The 20,146-nt window shown below is 42.8% G+C and overlaps 2 protein-coding genes across 2 annotated transcripts in view; one reads left to right on the forward strand and one right to left on the reverse strand.

Annotated features, from left to right (window-relative positions):
• The first annotated feature begins 2,968 nt into the window (after positions 1 to 2,968).
• Positions 2,969 to 10,196, forward strand: mfsd4b (major facilitator superfamily domain containing 4B). The gene is made up of 4 exons (XM_042503380.1): positions 2,969 to 3,571; positions 5,296 to 5,464; positions 5,789 to 5,905; positions 8,156 to 10,196. The coding sequence occupies exons 1-4, from the start codon at positions 3,296 to 3,298 to the stop codon at positions 9,451 to 9,453; spliced, it is 1,860 nt and encodes a 619-aa protein (XP_042359314.1). The 5' UTR covers positions 2,969 to 3,295; the 3' UTR covers positions 9,454 to 10,196.
• Positions 10,118 to 20,146, reverse strand: part of rev3l (REV3 like, DNA directed polymerase zeta catalytic subunit) — a 93,482-nt gene continuing 83,453 nt past the window's right edge. The window contains exons 24-32 of the mRNA XM_042503379.1: positions 19,767 to 19,875; positions 18,318 to 18,524; positions 17,290 to 17,399; positions 15,478 to 15,592; positions 15,134 to 15,271; positions 14,610 to 14,800; positions 13,824 to 14,070; positions 13,035 to 13,250; positions 10,118 to 11,247 (exon numbers count right to left, since the gene is read on the reverse strand). Of these exons, the coding sequence (XP_042359313.1) occupies positions 11,107 to 11,247; positions 13,035 to 13,250; positions 13,824 to 14,070; positions 14,610 to 14,800; positions 15,134 to 15,271; positions 15,478 to 15,592; positions 17,290 to 17,399; positions 18,318 to 18,524; positions 19,767 to 19,875 (1,474 nt within the window). The 3' untranslated portion in view covers positions 10,118 to 11,106. The remainder of the gene's footprint in view (positions 11,248 to 13,034; positions 13,251 to 13,823; positions 14,071 to 14,609; positions 14,801 to 15,133; positions 15,272 to 15,477; positions 15,593 to 17,289; positions 17,400 to 18,317; positions 18,525 to 19,766; positions 19,876 to 20,146) is intronic.

Consider the following 20,146-nt stretch of genomic DNA (forward strand, 5'->3'; position numbering starts at 1 on the left):
TATATTTTTATTTACGTCCAGTTATTGGCTATTTTAACCACTTCTTTAACCTGGATGAAGATGTTTAGTCATCGGACGTGGATTCTAATTTGTCTTACGGACTTTTCATCTACTGGAGCCCGTACGGAAGAGCGAGACCACCATGCTCTCAACCAACAATAAACTGAAATACTCACAGTTAACAGAGGACATCCACCGCCTGCAGACAGAAACTGGGAGAAAGGACCAGCTGATTGAAAGCTTTGTCTCTGAGGCTCAGTCAAAGCACACCTCCTTCCCTCGGTCCCTCTGTCAGGCTGTCCCCACTGCCCGCTCGCCTCCTTCTCCGTTGTCATCAGCCCTGGCGGGCGTGTCTGCACGCCGGCACCGCACCGGAGGTCCCAGCGGGCGAGGTGGGTAGGAGGGCATCCTCCACACGAGAGCTGGGTGCCCGGGCAGCAGGCACCGCCCCCGCCGGGCAAGATCGCCTCATCACCGGCACCGCTAGACGACCCGGAGAGCAGCAGGAGATCTCGGCTCGCAGCTTCACACAGAAGGAGGAACAAGTCTGAGGGGAGAGTCTTAACTCTCTGCAACTGCTTCACATCTCTGCTTGATCAGGCCCCGGTCCTTCCCGGTGTTGTTCCTGCAGCCCCGTCTCCTACGGCTCACCAAACCAGTTCACCTGCTCGGAATCACCAGAGTCAACGGGCAGCCGAGCCCCCGCCGCCCGTCCCAGGAGGCTCCGAGTCTCCATATCCTCGTCCTCGCTTTCCCACCACAACACCGATCATCTTTGACTCCGTAACGGGGGATGTCCGCCTCTTTAACGCTTTCACTCCCTGTTTTCCCTGGTGCCACTGTCCCCATCACCCTGGACTAAGTGATAGATTTAAGGCCCACTCTTCCCAGCCTCCACATCGTAACTTGGACACAAACTACACAGTCTGAGCGCACCAAAACCAATTTTAACCTCCTCTTTGATGTTTTAAAAACTTGTGGAAAATCTTTTTTTTTTTAATTTCTGGCCCCATACACACTCTCGAGCGAAATGTTTTAGCGGGTTGATGTTTTTTAATTCATGGCTTTATTTCCTCTACCCAGTCTCACAACATGTGTTTTGTTGACACTTTTAATCTGTTCTGGGATCACAAGAGGCGCAGCCCACCACGCTGACCTGCAGGGCGATCACTCCGGGTCAGTCCGGATTGTCGTGTTCGTGTTTGTAATGATGAGTGACTTCCTTTTAATGAACCACGTTCTGCGTCGCATACATGTCTCTCCCTCTACCTGTTAATATCGTGTCATAAGCTGACTACCAACTGGTGGTGCCACCCAGTGGTCACAAAATGTCATAACATTCAATCACAACACGGATCACCCCCACCTGCCTGAGTGTTTCCCTCCCGGATCAGCCTTCTTCCTCTATGCCACATCCACAACCACAACCACATGATCCTCAGGACAGCTCCCCCTACAGGTCCCTCCAATCACTTAACTCCACATCACTCTCCCACCAGGAGGCCCACTCTCCCTGCAACCATCCAGTCCTCCCACACAGACCTGGCCCACCGTCTCCCATAATAACCACCATCATTTCCCACCAAAAATTCAATTTCACACGCCCACTGTCTCAGCCCTCAGCTGCCAATTCTCACAATTTAATTCAAATGCCTCTGCAACCTGTCCCAACCCTGCCCTTCTCCTTTACCCTGTAAATGTTGGCCTTTCAATGTTAGATCTCTAAATAAATGCAAATTCCATCAATTACCTTCGTTACTATAGTAAAGCCACAGCCACAGCTGTCTGGCAGAGGAGATGGGGTTGCTGTTATTTCGTTTTTTTTTTTAAAAATTCATTCAAAGGAATTGCCATTTCACATACTTCTTTTACATCATTTGAACATCTGGGTTTTATCATAAACTCTAAAGATCCTGTGATAATTTTAATAATCTACAGACTTCCCAGGCGAAATGTTTTTATCCATGAGTTTGCTGATTTTTTTATCCCTTTTTTTGATCCAAGTATGGAAAGAAGACAAAAATGTCTTTGTCATTGTACAAGTACAACAAAATTAAAATGCAATCCTTATTGTGCAAGAAGAAATGTAAAAACTATTTAAGAAAATATTCTTATTTTAGGTGACTTTAACATACAGGTCTGCTGCCTTTCTCAGACTTTCACCACTGATTTTACCACTGATGACATGCTAAACTATGATTTTTCTTATGCTTTTTTGAACAACATCCCAAATACTTAATGTATTCAATAGTTTCAGATATGATGGGAATGCCTAAAAATTCACCAAAAGACCATTTAATTTTTTTCTTACATTTTACTTTTTTTTTTTTAAACTACCATCGTTTGTACATGAATTTATGAATTTAATGGCATACTACAAAATGATTTTTTAAATGACATACTAGTTTGACTTTTTTTTTTTAAATCACAACTTAAAATAACTTTTTATAGCATTCTTTACAATGACAGTTTTCTGACATACTATACTATGACTTTTTGTGACATGTTATACTATAACATTTCCTTTGATATGTTTATGTCCTAATATACTGAGACTATTTTACTTTGGCACACTATAAAATAATATTTTCATGACATTCTTGTGACACAGTATTCTATGACTTGTGTTTGGCATACTATACTATACTACTTTTTTATGAGATACTATAAATACTACTACTACTACTATACTACTATCTTTACTTCATACTCTGATTTTTTTGTGGGATACATTTCATAACTTTTTATGGTATTCTGTACAATAAGTGGTATTACACATTTCAAGCTATAATATATTATATATTAATACATTATAGCCCATGGCCATGTTATAGTGTTTCTTATCACATAACCTGCAATATCAGGATTTGTTTATGGCATACGTTTTTCATGACTTTTTAGTCATCGAGGCCTTCGTCACAGGGAAGTGGGCGTGGTTTGATCTACAGTAGGTTGGAAAAACGATTCAGAAGGCAGGCCGCTTTTCCTACTGAGTGAGCCTCTTTATCATTAGACGATCTTTGCAAACATCCAGCAGCCATACGTCCGCCGCTGACATATGGAGGGACCCGCGGCTGCGGCAGCGGTACCCCACTGTCATCCTCTCTACCGTCCAGCGGCTTTAAAGATGACTGACTTCATTTAGACGATTTAGCTCAGAGAAACCTACAAACAGGAAGCGCAGAACCGGAGGAATCCATCCAAACAGCTATCAGGTGTTGATCGCTGTTCACTCGGCGGTTAACGGCCGTCCTGACAGCGCAACATCTCCACCAGCAGCGATACACTGACAGGTATGTCCGCCGCACGAGACACCGTCGTTAAAAAGAAGCACGTTCGCTTCGCCAGCATGGAGGACGACGACGACAATGACGACCAGGAGGAGGACACCCTGTTTGACAAGAGGAAGGACACCGGGAGAGGGCTGAAGAGTGCGCTCAAAGCGGTCAAGAGGACGGCGAAACCGGTGTGCGACGACCGGGTGGAGGTGGTCGGCGGGAGACGGAGCGGATACGGAGCGTGCGGGCGCTGGGTGGTCACGCTCGCGCTCTGTGCATCATTCCTGGGCTTGGTAACGTTAGCTAAGACCTGTGTGGTTTTACTGTGAAATGTTACAAAAATATGCATCTGCCGATGTCCTCGGGCCTTTACTAGGATGTGTTTGGGTCATGGGTGTATTATTAGAACATATCCAGTTCTAATAATACATCTACGGTTTAGGTTTTTATGACAACCAGATAGCTAACGTTAGCCAGTTAGGTGGGGGTATCTAGCTAACTTTAGCTATTAAGCTTTTTTAAAAAAATATTATTTTAACAGCTCGTTTTCAGTTTTTAAATAGTACATTCAGTGGTCAATACAAATAAAAATAATGAGACAAATAGGTACAAACGAGACAGACAACAATATAAGAAAAGAAACAGGTGGGTTTACCTAATTAGTTATATATATATATATACGTTGTAAGATTTGCATAAATTAGTGGGGGTTTATCACATATTTTAAGTTAGATATTGTTTTAAGATATGCATCTAGATCGGATTGTTTGAAAGTGGTATATAAGGGCATTTTTTTTTTTCAAAAACCGTGTTGAATGAATGTAAAACGTCTAAAATCTTTACTGTTAATTCTTGAAAAGAAAAAATGGATTTTAAAAAAACGTTTTAATAAATCAGGTTCTTTGAGTCAAATGTTCTTTGGAGATTCAACTGAAAATCAATACAGAAGATAATCACAGGCACACATTGAAAAAATAAGCTTTCTAATGTTTGTACCATATTTCCACAGAAAGTGCATTTGTCATTCATATAAGGGGTGTATCTATATTTAGCTTGCTAATGTTGATATAAATTGTGCCATCAGATGGCATAAACAACACCTGTTTAAGGAATTAGTTTATAACCAGAGGAAAGTAGGACAGCATGCAAAAAATAAAGAGTTATAGTCAGATGCTTTTTATCGGCACACCAGTGTCTGCAAACTTACAACTGTAGTTAGAAGTTCCAGTTTAATTCTGATTTTGACCTTATTGTATTGTTAGCAGCATTCTGGTCCATGTGGATTACCTGCATCCACTATTTCACTACTCGCAGCAACATAGAAGTTATAAATGCAAAAGCTGGTCAGTGATATCTTTATGAATGACCTGGGTTTACTTAAGTGTTAAGCTATCAGTCAACAGAGGGCCATTTGTAATGTGCAGTAAGTAAAATGAATGCCGCAGTATCCTGCACAGTCAGGATTTACATAGTTGCAAAACTTGTTCTTCAACCACATTATCAGATGACTGAAAACCATCGGCACACACCTGAGACAGTGTCTGTTTACTCCTGCAACGTTTTCTTCCTCAATTTACACAAGCTTTGTTATTTCAGCAACACCCCGGCTCATTTTCACTCTGTTACGAAACATGGAAATTAAAAAAAAAAAAAAAAAAGCTGGCCCATAATTGTGGTTTTGGAGAAACAATGGGAAAGTTGTTCAAGAAAATGTTCCACCCTAAAAACATAAGTGATACAGAAAATCGTCACTGTACCTTTCATATCGCATAAGTAGTCAAAGGAGATTAAAACAGAGTTAAATATTTGCAGTATCAAACATTAACCTCAAAGCTCCATTTAAAAGAGGCAGGGAGTGATAACGTCTCACTCAGCAGGAGCCGTAATTGACCTGAATTGCCCTGTCATGTTGCATTTAGCATGCATTAAAGGTGTGGAAACATTTTTTAGAGGTAGATATGTATTTTAATGTGCACGCACTAAATGTACTGACCTGCTGATCTCGTGTTTTTTTCAGGGGATGAGTATCTCTGTTCTTGGCCCCACGTTCGAGGACCTGGCTGTGAATGTGAAAAAGAACATCAGCAACATTTCGTACATCTTCGTCGGCCGCTCTGCGGGCTACATCGGCGGCTCCCTCTTAGCAGGCATTCTCTTCGACTGCATGAACCCCCATTTCCTGCTAGGTAACCCCTCGCCCACGTGCAGCTGGTTTATGTGTTGCACTGTAGCTGCAAATTGTGCAGGTGTAGCTGGGTTTCTTACTTCAAAACTTGACCACCTTTCTTTTATCAGATTTTAAAGCTGTGGTTGGGTGTTGTAATAAAAGGGATTTTTTTCATTGTCAGTCCCCCAACAAGATGGTCTGTGTCTTCTAACTCGTGGTAACTGCCCTGTAACAGGCGTCTTTAGTCTGAACATTCACTAGGTCTGCATCGCAGTTTCTTCTGACTAACATTTTACTTAAATGAAACGTGTTTGTTTTTTTTTCTGATTATTTTGCCTTCCAGGGTTTTCTATGCTGGTCACCTCAGTGGGAATGTGTGCCATCCCTTTCTGTAAGCACGCCCTGCTCCTCACTGTGCTCATGTCCAGCATTGGGATGTCTATGGGCATTCTGGATACAGGTAAGACGTAACTTAAAGGGAAACTTGGGGATTTTTCAAACCTATGTTTCTCCAGCTTTTTGTGTCTACATGTTAATGGGAACAGCAATTAAAAAAGGGTCTAATATTGACTGATATCATCACAACTGACATTTGTGAAACAGGCTGTGATGTAACCACTCTGGGCAATTATGCACTTTTTATTTTTGTCCACTAACAGTGCTTGTCTCTTGCCACTGACAGGCTCTGATTGTTATTGTAAGCATCTGACATTATGGAAAAGATCCCTGCAAACATAGACCCTTTTTTTGTATTTTTTTTTATATTTTTCTTTTTTATACAAATGGACTCTGGTGGAATTATCTATTTCAGGGGTGTTTCAGATGTAAAAAATATGGAACAGAGCCTTTGATACATAAGTAATAATATGTGTTTTGCATACCTGGGGGGAAAATGTATAGCTGGTGGTACAGTAGTATTTCATTTAATGAAGATATAAATCTATACATTAAGGCTTACTGTTAATTTACTTAGTGTCCTGTGTTTTTACTTATTTTGGCTTACTGGGGGCTTGTTTAATAGAAGTATTCTTATAAGATTTGTCAGGTCTGTTAGGGGGAGACATCTTGCTGCTATATGATTTTTTTTATAGAACTTTTTAAAATCAGACATGGCAGTCACAGCAGGAAAACCACAGGTGTATTCGATAATAAGCTGCTAGCTCACTGTCATTATTGTTATGTGACACTGGTGTGAACTGAGCCATCGTTAAAGTGTTCCTGCTATGACATTAAAATGTCTGCGGTGAAAAAAAGGTCTATTGTAGTATACGGAGTTTGGTGACCTCCGCAAACTTTCCTGTAATGAGGTCTCATCACTCTGAGTGATTGAGAACACCTGCCTCGACCGCAAACTCCTTAAATGAACTCTCTTAAATTACTGAATGATGTCCTCAAATGGCCCGGTTCCCTCCTTCAGACTGATGCTGATGTCATTGTAGCAGTAGGAACTGATGTAGCGGTTTATTGTGGTTGGTCTGGTTATTAAGGGAGGGGCCGATCTAGATATCTAGATGTGTTTGTCTGTTAGATGCTGAACAGGTAGCCTACAGAGATTTTTCTCAAACAAGGTCAATGGCACTGAATCCAAACAGTTTAGCTAAAAGTGAGCTAAAAGAGGCTGAAATGTGTCGTACAGCTGAGGGGGAAATGCAGACTGAAGTGCTAATTCTCTGTGGGTTCATCACTGCAAGGGACAACCTTTACATTAGCTATTTAAGCCGTTGTTAATAAAAAAAATATTGATCAGAGCAGCTTTAACAACTACCTTTTAACGTGAGGCTCAGCATTTTGGCCGGCCCCCTGCTGAGATTCTTAAAACTAGCCGTTTGTAACACAGTTTGTTTCGGATTTTGACAGAGATTTATGGCTGTAATTAGCGTTTTTGTGGCAAAATATTGTATTATCTTCTCTGCTCCTTAAACACATTTCTTGAGATAAGTTTAATCCACATTATTACTTTGAGGGCATCATTTAATTTATGTGCACACATTATTAAAAAAAAAAACCCCTAAACTCTGTATTTTTATACTTTACTGAATACCTGAAAAAGTTTTCTGTAGCAGCCATGGATAGATAACCGACCAGGCCTTCTAGGCACAGGCTCAGGGGCCCAAAGTGTCAGGGTCCTCCCGTGGACTTCACCTGCAAAATAACACAAAAGACCACAAGGACATGCAAAGACACTACAAAGAGACACAAAATTGCCTCAAAGAGACACATGTGACTAGAAAGAGATGCAGAACTATAAAAAAACGACAACAGAGACACAAAAAACAAACAAAAAACACCATTATGATTACAAAGATATGCAAAACCACCACAGTCTGTGTTGTCTTGCTTCATGTAGGAGAGGTGGTGGGGCCTTGTGCATATCTGTGCTGGGTAGCAGCAGATGTCACCACAGGAAATGATGAAGTGGCTCATACAGTATCAATATGATAAATCAGTGTTAGAGTTAGAATGTATTTGTAGCTGTAGAGGATGACGGGGGGGGGTTCACTTTCACTGCGTTCTGCTGCTCCGTCTGTGCCCACAGTATGCTCCGCACTCCAAGAGTGTTATGTAATGAAATACCAAAAACAGAAAATCAGAACGTGGCAGCTGATGCTTATATCGTTATGGGCCCATCACAAATAAATTCATTTGAGGGAAATCTTGTAAATTTTAATGGTTTACTTTATTGTCAATGTTTTTCTCCTCTTTTCTTCAGGTGGTAACGTCCTCATACTGAACACCTGGGGCGAGCAGGCGGGCCCTCACATGCAGGCTCTCCACTTCAGCTTCGCAGCCGGGGCCTTTGTGTCTCCGATCATAGCCAAGCTGCTGTTTGGGCCCGAAAGCAACAACAGCACAGGGATCACACCAACCAACTCCACACCTCCTGTCACCACAGAGCCAAACACCAAAGCCCCTGACATTCACACGCTCATCACCTACATCCACAGCAGGACCAGCACCCTCAAATCCATGTGGGCCTACATCGTCATCGGCTCCTTCGTCTTTATCATCTCCATCCTCTTCTTCATCCTCTACACTCGCAGCAGCTCGTCGCGAGACAAAGCCCGCACCACATCGGGGAAGCCCCTGGTGGCCAAGCATCACATGGCTCTCACTGTCCTGCTCTTCTTCTTCTTCTTCGCCTATGTAGGTGCGGAGGTAGCATACGGCTCCTTCATCTTCACCTTTGCCAAGGACTACGCCCTCATGCCTCCGTCGCAGGCGGCCGGGCTGAACTCGTTGTTCTGGGGGACGTTTGCTGCCTGCAGGGGGTTGGCCATCTTCTTTGCGGCGTGCTTGTACCCGGGCACCATGATCCTGCTCAGTCTGGTGGGTTCCACAGTGTCCTCTCTGCTGCTCTGCCTCTTCAGCAAGGAGAGAGTCGCCCTGTGGCTTTGCAGCGGTCTGTACGGCGCGTCCATGGCCACCACCTTCCCCAGCGGCATCTCCTGGGTGGAGCAGTACACCACGGTGACCGCCCACATGGCGGCAACCTTCGTGGTCGGGGCGGCACTGGGCGAGATGGTGCTCCCCGCACTTGTAGGCTTCCTAATGGGAAAGTTCCACGACCAGCCGCTGCTCATGTACTTGTCGCTCATCACCGCCACCTTCACCTCTATCCTCTTTCCTGTCATGTACAAGCTGGCGTCGGCCCCCAGCGGGCAGAGCAGGAAACCCAGAGTCAGGGGTCGGCCTGACTCTGACGACAGCGAGTACCGCCAGGCGCTGCTGGACTCAGGAGCCAATGACGAGGAGGAGGAAGAGGAGGACAACGAGGCTGATCAGTGGAACGACGCAGACTTTGAGGTGATTGAAATGGACGACAGTCTCGTTAATTCCCCCAGCAAGGCTTCGTCTCCTCCTGATGTCACGGGTCTGACAGCTGCTGCCTCTAACAGCCAGGCGACCGAGCCTGCAGGGGGAGCCGCTTTCTCAGACACCATCTCCCTGGTCGGGGACTCGCCGAGACAAAAACTGCTGCTGTCTCTGGACAGAGAGAAGAGAGACTGAAACCTCCTCCTACGACTCCGAAGTGCTGTTGATCTCTCGCTCAACACTAGAAGAGCCATGTCTCACCATGTCTGTGCCCATTTATTGTCCAGAAGCTTAAAAACTCCAATATTTATGAACAGTTGATGATTTATTGTGCAGTGAATGCAACACAAACTACTGACCGAAACCTGTGCAGCTTTAAAACCATCCGTGCGTTGACTGGAAGTTTGGGGGTTTTGCACAGACTCATCAGCATCTCTGGAAGGTTTTAGACTTGTCCTGGATGATGAAGAATGAAATGCTGAAGTGTGCTGCAGCAAAATGTTTTAGTACGTCATTGATTCTCGTCAAGGTTTGTGTTGGTCCCAGGGCTGGTAGAATTCAGTGCCTTGCTCAAGGACACATGAGCAGAGTGGCTGAGACGAACAGGGACAGGCTGCTCTGCTGCAAAAAAAATAATATTTAATGACTGTACATTAATTTTGCACTATCACAGTGACTCTTACAGCAGGAAATGTGTGTGATGATAACTGGAAGATTTGAATGAAGTTCTGTTTTTGTTGCACTTTTGTACAGAACTTGTTTTTTTTTTGTCATGTGTTGTAATGTGTCGTGGCTTGTGGATGTCTCAATCACGTGTCGTCACTGTATTTTTTTTTTAACAATCATCAATGGAAAGGAATTTTAATACATTGACTTTTTATTATATCAATCTCAAACCTCCACCCACAGCAATGTCCATTAAAAAGAAACAAAAAACACCTCCTTCATTATTATTTTGTACATTTATACAAATACACAGATCCTGTGTACGGCTGGATGGGGAATTGAAGATTGGATCTGGACATGGTTTGATGACAGATTTTCTTTTGCACAGTCCACAAAACCATATATGCACAAGGAAACAATAGACTCTTCATGACATAAATTATCAAAATACAGTATTGCAACAGTCCCAGATTTTTTTTTTTAGAAAAACTGAAAGAGTTTCCAGTCGCCACACTCTGTAGAAGGAGTGTGAAATCTGCCAAAATGAATGTCAATACAATCAAGGTTAAAAGAAAAATGAGAAATGGCATCCTGTAACAGAATGCATAAAAACTGTTTTGATTGCATTCATGGCCGGAGCTTTAGTTTTTTTTTTTTTTTTAATGCACAGTGAGATTACAGATGGAGCTATACAGGAGCTATTTACAAAAAGACTGCAGTTGATATAAAAATGAAGAAAAGTCAATTAGTGGTTTGAATTGTTTGTCTTGAGTTTTTCTAAGGAGCTCCTTAAAAACTTCAAACTGCTACAGCGCGAGATACAACACGTCATCCTTGATTGGACTGCGCTCAGTTCCATGACAGGCAGTCTGTCGCTGCGTCTCGTGTGGACAGCAGCTTCACTCAGCCCATAGCAGCTAATGGAGATGGCAGCAAACAAGCATGAGGACGCACATGAGCCCCACAGGAGGCTCGAACCAGACGGCCTGCACACGCAGAGAAATACTTGTAGAACGAAGAACACTTACAAGACAGAATGAAAACCCAACGGGGTTCAATTGAAGCACCATTTAAACTATTACAACTGAGTGGACAATCAAACACTGAGATGGGGGTGGGGGGGAACGGGGCAAGGATTAGCACCAAATCAGCAGGGGGGAGCTCCGGGGGTTCGAGAGCCAATCAGAACTGCTCCAGCAACTGTCGGAGGTAGGGGGCCTTGGAGAGCTGTCTGTTGACCCGGGACAGCTTGTAGAGGACGGGACAGTCCAGAGACACGCAGGGCACGTGGCGCTCTGCACAGCCGCTACAGTTCCTACAGATCTGGACACAAACACCAGCGGTGGAATGTAACCAGGTGCATCTACACAAGTACTGTACTTAAGTACAAATATAAGGTTACTGCACATGAGTATTTTTTTTCCCCCATGCCACTTCATACTTCTACTCCTCCACATTTTAGACACTACATTGTATTTTTTAACCTCACTGCATTTATCTAAAAGCTTTTGTGTTTTTCCATATTAAGATTTTTGTAACATTTTCAACTTTTACTTTAAATCATTTTGAATTTTTTGGAGGTTTCTTTTCCTTTCTAAAAGAAAATAATTTTGAGTTTTTTTGTGGTGGTTTATTTTTTTTTTTAAATATGATTTTTAGTGTTTTGAGTTTTGTAGTGTTTTTTTTTTTGGGGGGGGGGGTGGTTTTTTTTTTTTTTTAAAGATTTTTCTACATTGCTTACTTCTACTTATAATACTTTAAGTACATTTTCCTGATAATACCTAACTTCCCTTTACTTCAGTAACATTTTCAATGAAGGACTTTTACTTGTAACAGAGTATTTTTACGGTGTGGTATTAGTACTTTTACTTAAGTAATGGGTGTGGATACTTCCTCCACCTATGACAAACACACACACTCTTTCGGGGGCGAGGCTTTTCTTTATTTACACTTTAGAAAAGTCAAGGCTGCAAGATCTGGAAGGAATTTGTCTATCTATAACCTTAGCTGCCCTTCCAGCTGAGAGTCAGAGTCATAATGCAGCGTTATCTGTTTGACTATAAAAACAGACCGAGGAGACGGGGACAAAGGCCAGCATGAACAAAGAGTTGTAAAAATGTTTTGTATGTCGCCGTTATCTCAAACAGTGAGATAACAGTAAGTGTCTCTCTCTGTGGCCCCTGACAGACAGGCCGAATGTTCTCTCCCGCTCTCATTGAAAACTGACACAAAAATGAGGGGGGTGATTTTCTTGCCTTCGCTATAGTGCAGCCGGAGAGAGACAGTCAAGAGTGGAGAGAGGGGGGATGACATGCAGCAAGAGGTCGAAGGTCTGAATCGAAGCCGGGCTGCTGTAAAGGTCCCAAACTATATGAGGCGCACACTCTGAGCCACAGGAGGCCCCGAGAGTGGAGAATCTGACCCACTCAAATCCTCTCTGTACAGCTAAGAGAGAAGAATCCAGCTGGGAGAGGAATTAGAAGCAGTGATTTGTTTCTGAAAGGACTCTTCCTTTGAAATTTTACAAATAAGACTTGACAGATATGATTTATTTACAATCAGTGGATTCGTACTGTGATGATATAATTTTACTGTGAGAACATCTTCACGCAAATCTGTATATATTAGATATATTGAGAAAATCACTCAATTTGCAAGATTTAACTCGTAAAATCATCATTTTACCTCATTTTCTAAATACGGCGGAATGACAAAGAGCCATATTTAGTTTTTTTGTAAGAGCTAAATGACTCGATCCGCGCTTTCTTTGACCAGTCATGAGATAAGTTTGCCTTCAGGGCTCTCCGCCAGAACATCAGGTGACGTTGTATAAAGAGAGACAAAGTCTCTTTTTTTTCTCAATTTTTTATTTTTTTATTTTTTAAGTCTAGAATCTTTTTGCAATTTGTCTAACATTAACTGTAAAATTGCTCATCGCCTTTTTCCCATGTTTTTTTAAATAAAATACACCGATTTGCTTGGGGTTGAAAGTTTTAAATACTTGTGAAAGGCACATAAAAGCAGCGTATTGGTACGATTTCATGGACTGACAGATTAGACAAATTATGCTTCATCGCCAGAGAATTTTCATGTGATTGGACATGTCTCACCTTCAGCAGCTGGTCTTGCTGACTCTCCCACTGTCTCATGTCCTGGTAGAGTGTGACTGCGACTCTCTGGGGCTCAGCGCGGCACCGCGAGCACACGCCCAGCTGGGTCAGCTCGTCACACACGGGGCAGTGAAGCGTGGTGAAATACTGGGAAATGGTTCCCTTCCTCCCCATCTCCTCTCCTCCTGCCGCTGAGGAGCAGGACGCCTTCTGGATCTGTGTGCAGAGACAACAGACACGGGGGACAAGACAAGAGTGTGAATGCATTTTAGTGTCCAATACTTTCAGGAGAATCTTGCAGAACAAAACCACAGCCTCACGACGGAGAAGTTGGAACAAATTGTAAAATTGCTGTGTTGGGTCATTCATCATTTCTGATTGGCTCTACTCTCGGCTCCACCAGCAGATGGCGTGTGTACTCCGTCAGGGTGAAGCTGACTACAGCACTGACACAAAGACAGCAGCGCTGCAGTTTGATGAGTCTCATTCCATCCTCAGCAGGAAGCACACAGATTTTCCTCTTCATCCTTTGTTCTCTCTGCACTCAACACACTGAATGAAAAGACCCTCTGAAAGTCTGCTTTTATTTTGACAGGCGGGGAAGCAACACAACAATGCTGTCAAACTATTCGTTTTCCAAACTGAAACCCATTCAGGTGTGTCTGTCTTTAATACCTGCTTTCTTCTTTTCTACTCCGGGTTATAAAGGCAGTTAATTATCATCATCACTCATTTGCATTGTTTCTAAATTGCATCGCCAAGATAAAAATCAACTGTTGTCCCTCTCACCCTGGGGAGCTCCTGGTACCAGCTGAACACGTCCACTCCGATCAGCTGGAACATGCGGGCCAGCGGCGGCAGGATCTGCTTGGTGATGTAGTAGGTGGCGTTGAGGCGGAGCCCGGGGTCCTGCAGCACCTCCATGGGACGACGCACCAGCTGGATGAGGGGCACGCCGGGCATCCCGTACACGATCACGTAGGGCACGCGCTCACCAACACGGGGCTCCAGGCGACGGTCATACGCCATCATACGCCTGAGATGAAGGAAAACACAATAAACTTGACAATCCTAACTCTTGACTTAAGAGCTTTAACGCCGCTCTTCTGCTGTAAATTAAAAATCAAACATTTTATGATAAATTCAGCAACATCAAGAATCAAGCCTCCTGATAGATACATGAGATAAACCATGATAGTGCTCATGAATGAGGCTGAATATTTCCCTCTCACCCATGCCTCTGAAATCACTTTTTTTTTTCCATCCATTAAGAGCCGGGTTGCCTAGCAACAGACTCAGGTACTGTACATGCAGCCTGGTGCAGCCAGACAATGAGCACTGTGGGGAAGGAGTAATTGGATTCACACTGACTACTGTAACTGTAGGTGACAGCAAGCTCCCCTGCTCTCTGCTGCACACACGCACGCACGCACGCACGCACGCACGCACACGCACACGCACACGCACACGCACACACACACACACACACACACGAAACTAAGTGCTTTCTCTGTCTTTTGCTGTGCTGTTTGCTGCATGTGGCTTCTCTGCAAACACACACACACACACACACACCTGGAGAGCTCCAGGGCGGGCACGCAGGCTCCGGGTCTGTACGAGCCGCTGCCCCGGTACTCCTTGGCGAAGGTCAGGTCCTGCATGCTGGCCCGGCCGTCCAGAACCTTTACACACTGATGCTGCACAAACTGCTTCACCTGGCTGATGTCCCGAGTCTCAAACAGAAGCTTAATGGAACGCTCCAGAATCTGGAGAACGCATGTTAATGACAGGAGGGACGAGAAGAGAATTAACACCAGAGCATCAATTAAAAAAAAGGCCAAACAAACAAACAAAGAGAGATGAGGAGACTCAAAAGAAGCAGGATTTATATAAAATAGACCACTGACTTACTGTTTCAAGTCACGATATTTAAATATGATTACAAATTAACAAAGAAACACGCCGTGTCTCTGAGCAGGCGGGGCCCTTTTTGCCTGATTGACACATGTGAAGCAGTCCGAGCAAACAAGAGCGGGAAGAAAACTGCCATGGCTGTGATTGGTGTAGAGCGGAGTGAAATGGGGGGGTTTGCTTGTTACCTTGGAAACAGCGGGGCAGCCATCGCGGCGCACCGTTTCGATCCCTTTGGCGTCAAACACGGGCTCCTTTTGGTCAAGGCTCTCGTACATGTAGCCCACGTAACGCTTCTTTGTCTGCAGCACGCAGGGCAGGTACACCTGAGAAAACACACACACACACACACACACACACACACAACAATAATTACTGCTAAATGTGTCTACATGTGCTGATTGAGAAAGAAAATTGGCACAGACTGACACAGATCCAAATCAAAATGCACAGAGCGTGCAGACAGGCTGCTGCCTCTGTGTCTACTGAGTGTGTGTGTGTGTGTGTGGTGTGAGAGAGAGAGAAGCACTACCTTCTCAAACTTGAGCTTGACTGGTTTGGGGTTGGTTGCGGTGACCGCCTCAGCGATCTCGTTGCCGATCTTGAAGGCCTGCTCTTTGGTGGCTCCCTTCAGCAAAACAAACATGCTGCAAAAACACACAGAGACACACAGCAGCTCTCAGTACTGCACGCCATCTGTTGTGTACGACGCCATCACTGCAGTCACTTCCTGTCAGTGCAAAAAAAAGTTCATCTGATGGGGTGCCCTGGTGGCCGAGGTTAGTGTTGTCCGTGAACCACAAAGTCTCCAGCTGGAAGTGAGCTCATTCTCTGTCTCTCTGCTGCTCCCTCGTCTCTTCGTTTCGGCTGTCAAATGAAGCCATAAAATACCCCCAAAATATACATATTTTTTAATAGCTCTCCAGCTGAGGTAAAGTGAGCCAACCTTTTGTTTAGTGTCTGTTTTTATCAGGCATCTCAGAATCCCTTTTTGGAATTGGGCTATTAGTTAACTTAAAAACTCCTCAGAGAAGGTCTTACTTTTTCATAAAAAAATGCAAGGAAATGGTTTCAATAGTTACAAGAAAACTACCTGAAATTAGCAAAAGACAAGGAAAAAAAACAAAAAGAAAATTACCAGGAAAAAGGGCTAAAATAAAACAAAGATAATTTATTGCTTATCTCCTTGTCACCTTTTATTATTTTTTAATTTTAATTTAATTTTTTTTTCATGCTAAGTTACAGATTGCCTTTTCCACGTTTTTGAAAGAAGTCAGAAGTAATGATCGTAAGAGACATCTGAAACAAACGCTAATCCAGGTTTCAAAGAGTTAACATGCTGACGGCAACAATTACCCAAGTTAAGCATTATCTGGTGACAAAGACGTTTTTGAGATACACAGTGGGCTCTGCTGAGGTTCTCTGTCTGTAACAGCCTAAAATACTCCTACAGATGTGATGAAAAGCCAAAGATTGCAGAGGCTGATCATGCTTGCTGTCAGGTCAGCCAGGGTCGGCATGGCTTCCTGTTGGTTACGAGCCTCCAGCAGGCAGGGAGGCTTTTAGAAAGTGACCTTATAGTTACAGGTCAGTGTGTCCGAAAAACATACAGACTACTGTTAATGAACACAAAGGTATGTTGAAGAAAGCACACATACTGGTCATCAGCAGTGTGTTTACAGTTTTCCAGTCATCCAAACATGCTTCCATTTGAATTAATATGGCCGTCTACACAGGCTCTGTGAGGACGTGCTGTTTATATGCACGGATGTGAAGCTTGAAAGTCAGACCAAATATGTGTCACTCTGAGAATTATTGGATTATTTCATATGGATTTTCCCCTGAGACGCTTGATAAATGAAAGCCCAGATCTCCTTTTTTTTGTTTCCCTACTCAAGTGAATTAGTTTAATTAACAAAAAATGCAGAAGAGAAATGGATTTCTGCAGTTTTAAAACTTCACAGCTCTTATAACCGAAACACTGCAGGAACAAAAAGTCTCAATTAATGCTTAGAAAACAGAGTTGCTGCAGCCTTTTTGATACTGAGAATTAATTAGTGCCTTGGAGCAAATTGTCAAAACAGGGAAAAAAAAAAAAAGAAAGAGGTAATAATTGATTGTTTAAAATGTTGGAGCTCCGTGAGAACGGTGTGCAGGTGCTATCAGAGAGTGGTGACACATCAACAGAGTGTTAACACAGGGTGAGAGACGGCAAACAGGAATGATTAAAGTGTGTCAGCTGTGGCTTCAGGCTGACGTGAGTTTGTATCAGACATGGTCTTTCACTGCAGCTGCTCTGTGATGGAGCAGAGACTCTGTGGGTTTGTAAAAGATGGACGTTTACCTGTCGGTGTCTCCGTACACGACGCGCGCTCCCCATTTCTTAGTGTCATTGACCAGCTTGATGGCTCTCTCCAGGGTCTCTCTGGCTTTGTGGACGATGCTGTCTCCGACCTGGACAGGACAGGAGAGACGGTAAATGCTGCAGCACAGGATTTGTGAAATATGGATCGAGAGATTCTGCAGAAATTTCACACAGATTAAGTCTGCATTTTTCTTTTTAGCAAGAAACAACAGTGCGGATCATTAGAGATTTGGAAAAAAAAAACACACATTGGAAATGGGACTTCGTAAAACTATGTGTGGTGTGCCCTTTCCACTTTTTCTAAACAGCTACAGATGAATTTAACCCTTTCACACCTGGAGCAACATCACGCCTTTCACGACTGTTTAAACCTTTGAAGCCAGAACAAATTGGTGCGATTTCTTTCAAAAACATGGAAAAAAACAAACAAACAATAAGCAACTTGGTAAGAAATATTCCACAAATTACAAAAAATTAGAAGATTTAAAAAATTTTTAAAGATTTAAAAAAAAATTTTTAAACAGCTAGGGGTAAATGTCTAGGGAAAAAAGAAAAAAAGCTCAAAAAAACTTTATTTAAAACTAATTATCATAATTACATATTTAAAATCATCACAGAATTAGGATTTTTAAGCACTTTTTAGGTTATTTCATTTTCCTATTATTATTTATTTTTCTTTTTTATGATATTATTATTATTATTATATAGTAGTAGTAGTAGTAGTAGTATTAGTAGTAGTAGTAGTAGTAGGTTTTTTTACAAAGTTTTATTTTTTGGTACTCTATCAAGTTTTTGCTACATTTTTGGGTCATTTTTTTTTGTTGCTCATTGCCTTTTCCATGTTTTTCAAAGAAATCAAGCCAATTTGCTCAGGTTTCAAAGGGTTAAATATGGTGATAATTGGAATATGTAAACACAAAGCTGTTTTCATTGTTGGGACTGTGTCAGCCTTCCTCTTCCTCTCGGTCACGGTGCAGACAGCCGACAGTAAGCTTTGATGAGCTTACCTCCACGCTGGGCATGCGTCCAGAGTAGTTGGCGGCGGCGTAGCCGAAGGTGACGTTGGCGATGAGCTTGAGTCCGAGCTGCCGGGCGTCCAGCAGCTTCATCAGGGCTTTGTCCTGCTTGTAGTTTTTCATCGACTGCTTCACCATGATCCTCGTGTTCAGGATCTCCTCCAGCATGCTGGGCAGGACCCCTTTACGCACCGACGACTGCAAACAAACAATACACAGGTAAAGACAGGTGCAGGGATTTCAGTAAGTTTAGGTTTAGGCAGTGGTGAAACCTGACTAAGTAAATTTACTCTCAAGTACTGTACATAAGTATGAATTTGAGGTACTTGCACTTTACTTAAGCATTTTCTTTTCATGCTACTTTATACTTTTACTCCACTACACTTTAGAGGAAAATATTGTACTTCTCACTTCACTACATTTGAAGTCAACACCTTAGTTACTTCATGTTTTTTTATAAATTTAACTATCAAACAGTTTACAGTACAGCTGCAACGATTAGTTGATTTATTTATCAGTTGATTCACAGAAAATGAACTGCTAATTATTTTGAAAAACAATCAAGTCTTTTTCTATTTTTTTGTTTTAGTTTTATTGGACGTTTTTTTTCTTCTTTTTAAAAAATAATTTTAAGCTTTAAGGTTTTTTTTTTTAACATTTCTTTTACAATTTAGAGTTTTTTGGGTGTTTTTTTTTTAAGAATTTTAAGTTTTTTGAAGGGGTGCCTTCCCCTTTTTTAATTTTTTAAAATTTCTTTTGGGTGTGGTTTTTTTTCTAAGATATTGCTGCATTGGGAATTTTTACTTTAAATACTTCAAGTACATTTTCCTGATAATACTTCCTTTTACTTAAGTGACTATTTTAATGCAGGACTTTGACTTGTAACAGAGAATTTTAATAGTGTGGTATTAGCACTTTTACTTAAGTAAAGAATCTGAATATTTCTTCCACCCCTGGGTTTAGGGCACAGCAACAGATTTGCGTACAACAAAACTCCTGACAGCCATTTTCAACAACATAAGGAGATTTTTGCCAAAACTGGCTGGCAGAGAAAAACAAAATTAGATCCGGAGCAAACCTGATTTCCATCTGTGGCTTTTAATAACCTCAGTAGACATGATCAGTGCTCACTGTGCTGTGGTTGTGTGTGTGGTTGTGTGTGTGGTTGTGTGTGTGTGTGTGTGTGTGTTATGTAATGAGACTGTGGGACAGGAGCCAGGCAGTGAGGAGCACTGAGTGAATGAATGAAAACAATGAATGGAAAGATGGAGAGCATGAAGTGGGCTTTCTGCAGACGCGCTCGGCCTCCGCAGCAGCTAATGACCCTTAATAAAGCTGCACTGCTGGAGGACTCGTACAGATGATTCATACTCGATGAATCAGGACAGCGTTAAGTGTTTGATAAAATCTCCTCAGAGTGGAGAGGAGAGGGTGCAGTACCTTGACGAAAGCGATGCCGTTGGGTGACACGGTGATGTCATTGCGGAGCTGGTAGAGGAGCTCGGGAGGAACTCGTAGGGACGTGCAGCCGAACTTAAACTCATCGGGCCTGAAACAGACACACAGGTGGATAAACGTCATTCAAGAGAGGAAATTCTCACACTGTGTCACTATTAAGTTATCACTGCGCTGCTGGCAGCGCAGCAGTATGACTAAGAGTGATGTCTGGTGTAAAGAGTGTTAATGAGTTTGCAGGTTTCTCCTCTCTGCTGCAGCCTCATCGTGGCAGAAAGGTGTGACCAAACTCTACAGATCAGAGCGAAAAGACAAGCAGCCAAATCCTGGCCACAGCAGCTTTGGCTGACCTGTGGATTCAGTCG

Source organism: Plectropomus leopardus, chromosome 16, assembly GCF_008729295.1.
Source record: "Plectropomus leopardus isolate mb chromosome 16, YSFRI_Pleo_2.0, whole genome shotgun sequence".
Classification (NCBI taxonomy): domain Eukaryota; kingdom Metazoa; phylum Chordata; class Actinopteri; order Perciformes; family Serranidae; genus Plectropomus; species Plectropomus leopardus.

Coding starts and splice junctions, on each gene's coding strand:
- mfsd4b (XM_042503380.1), top strand. CDS start 3,296: ATGTCCGCCGCACGAGACACCGTCGTTAAAAAGAAGCACGTTCGCTTC. Junction 3,572..5,295: donor GTGCATCATTCCTGGGCTTG/GTAACGTTAGCT, acceptor TGTTTTTTTCAG/GGGATGAGTATCTCTGTTCT. Junction 5,465..5,788: donor GAACCCCCATTTCCTGCTAG/GTAACCCCTCGC, acceptor TTTGCCTTCCAG/GGTTTTCTATGCTGGTCACC.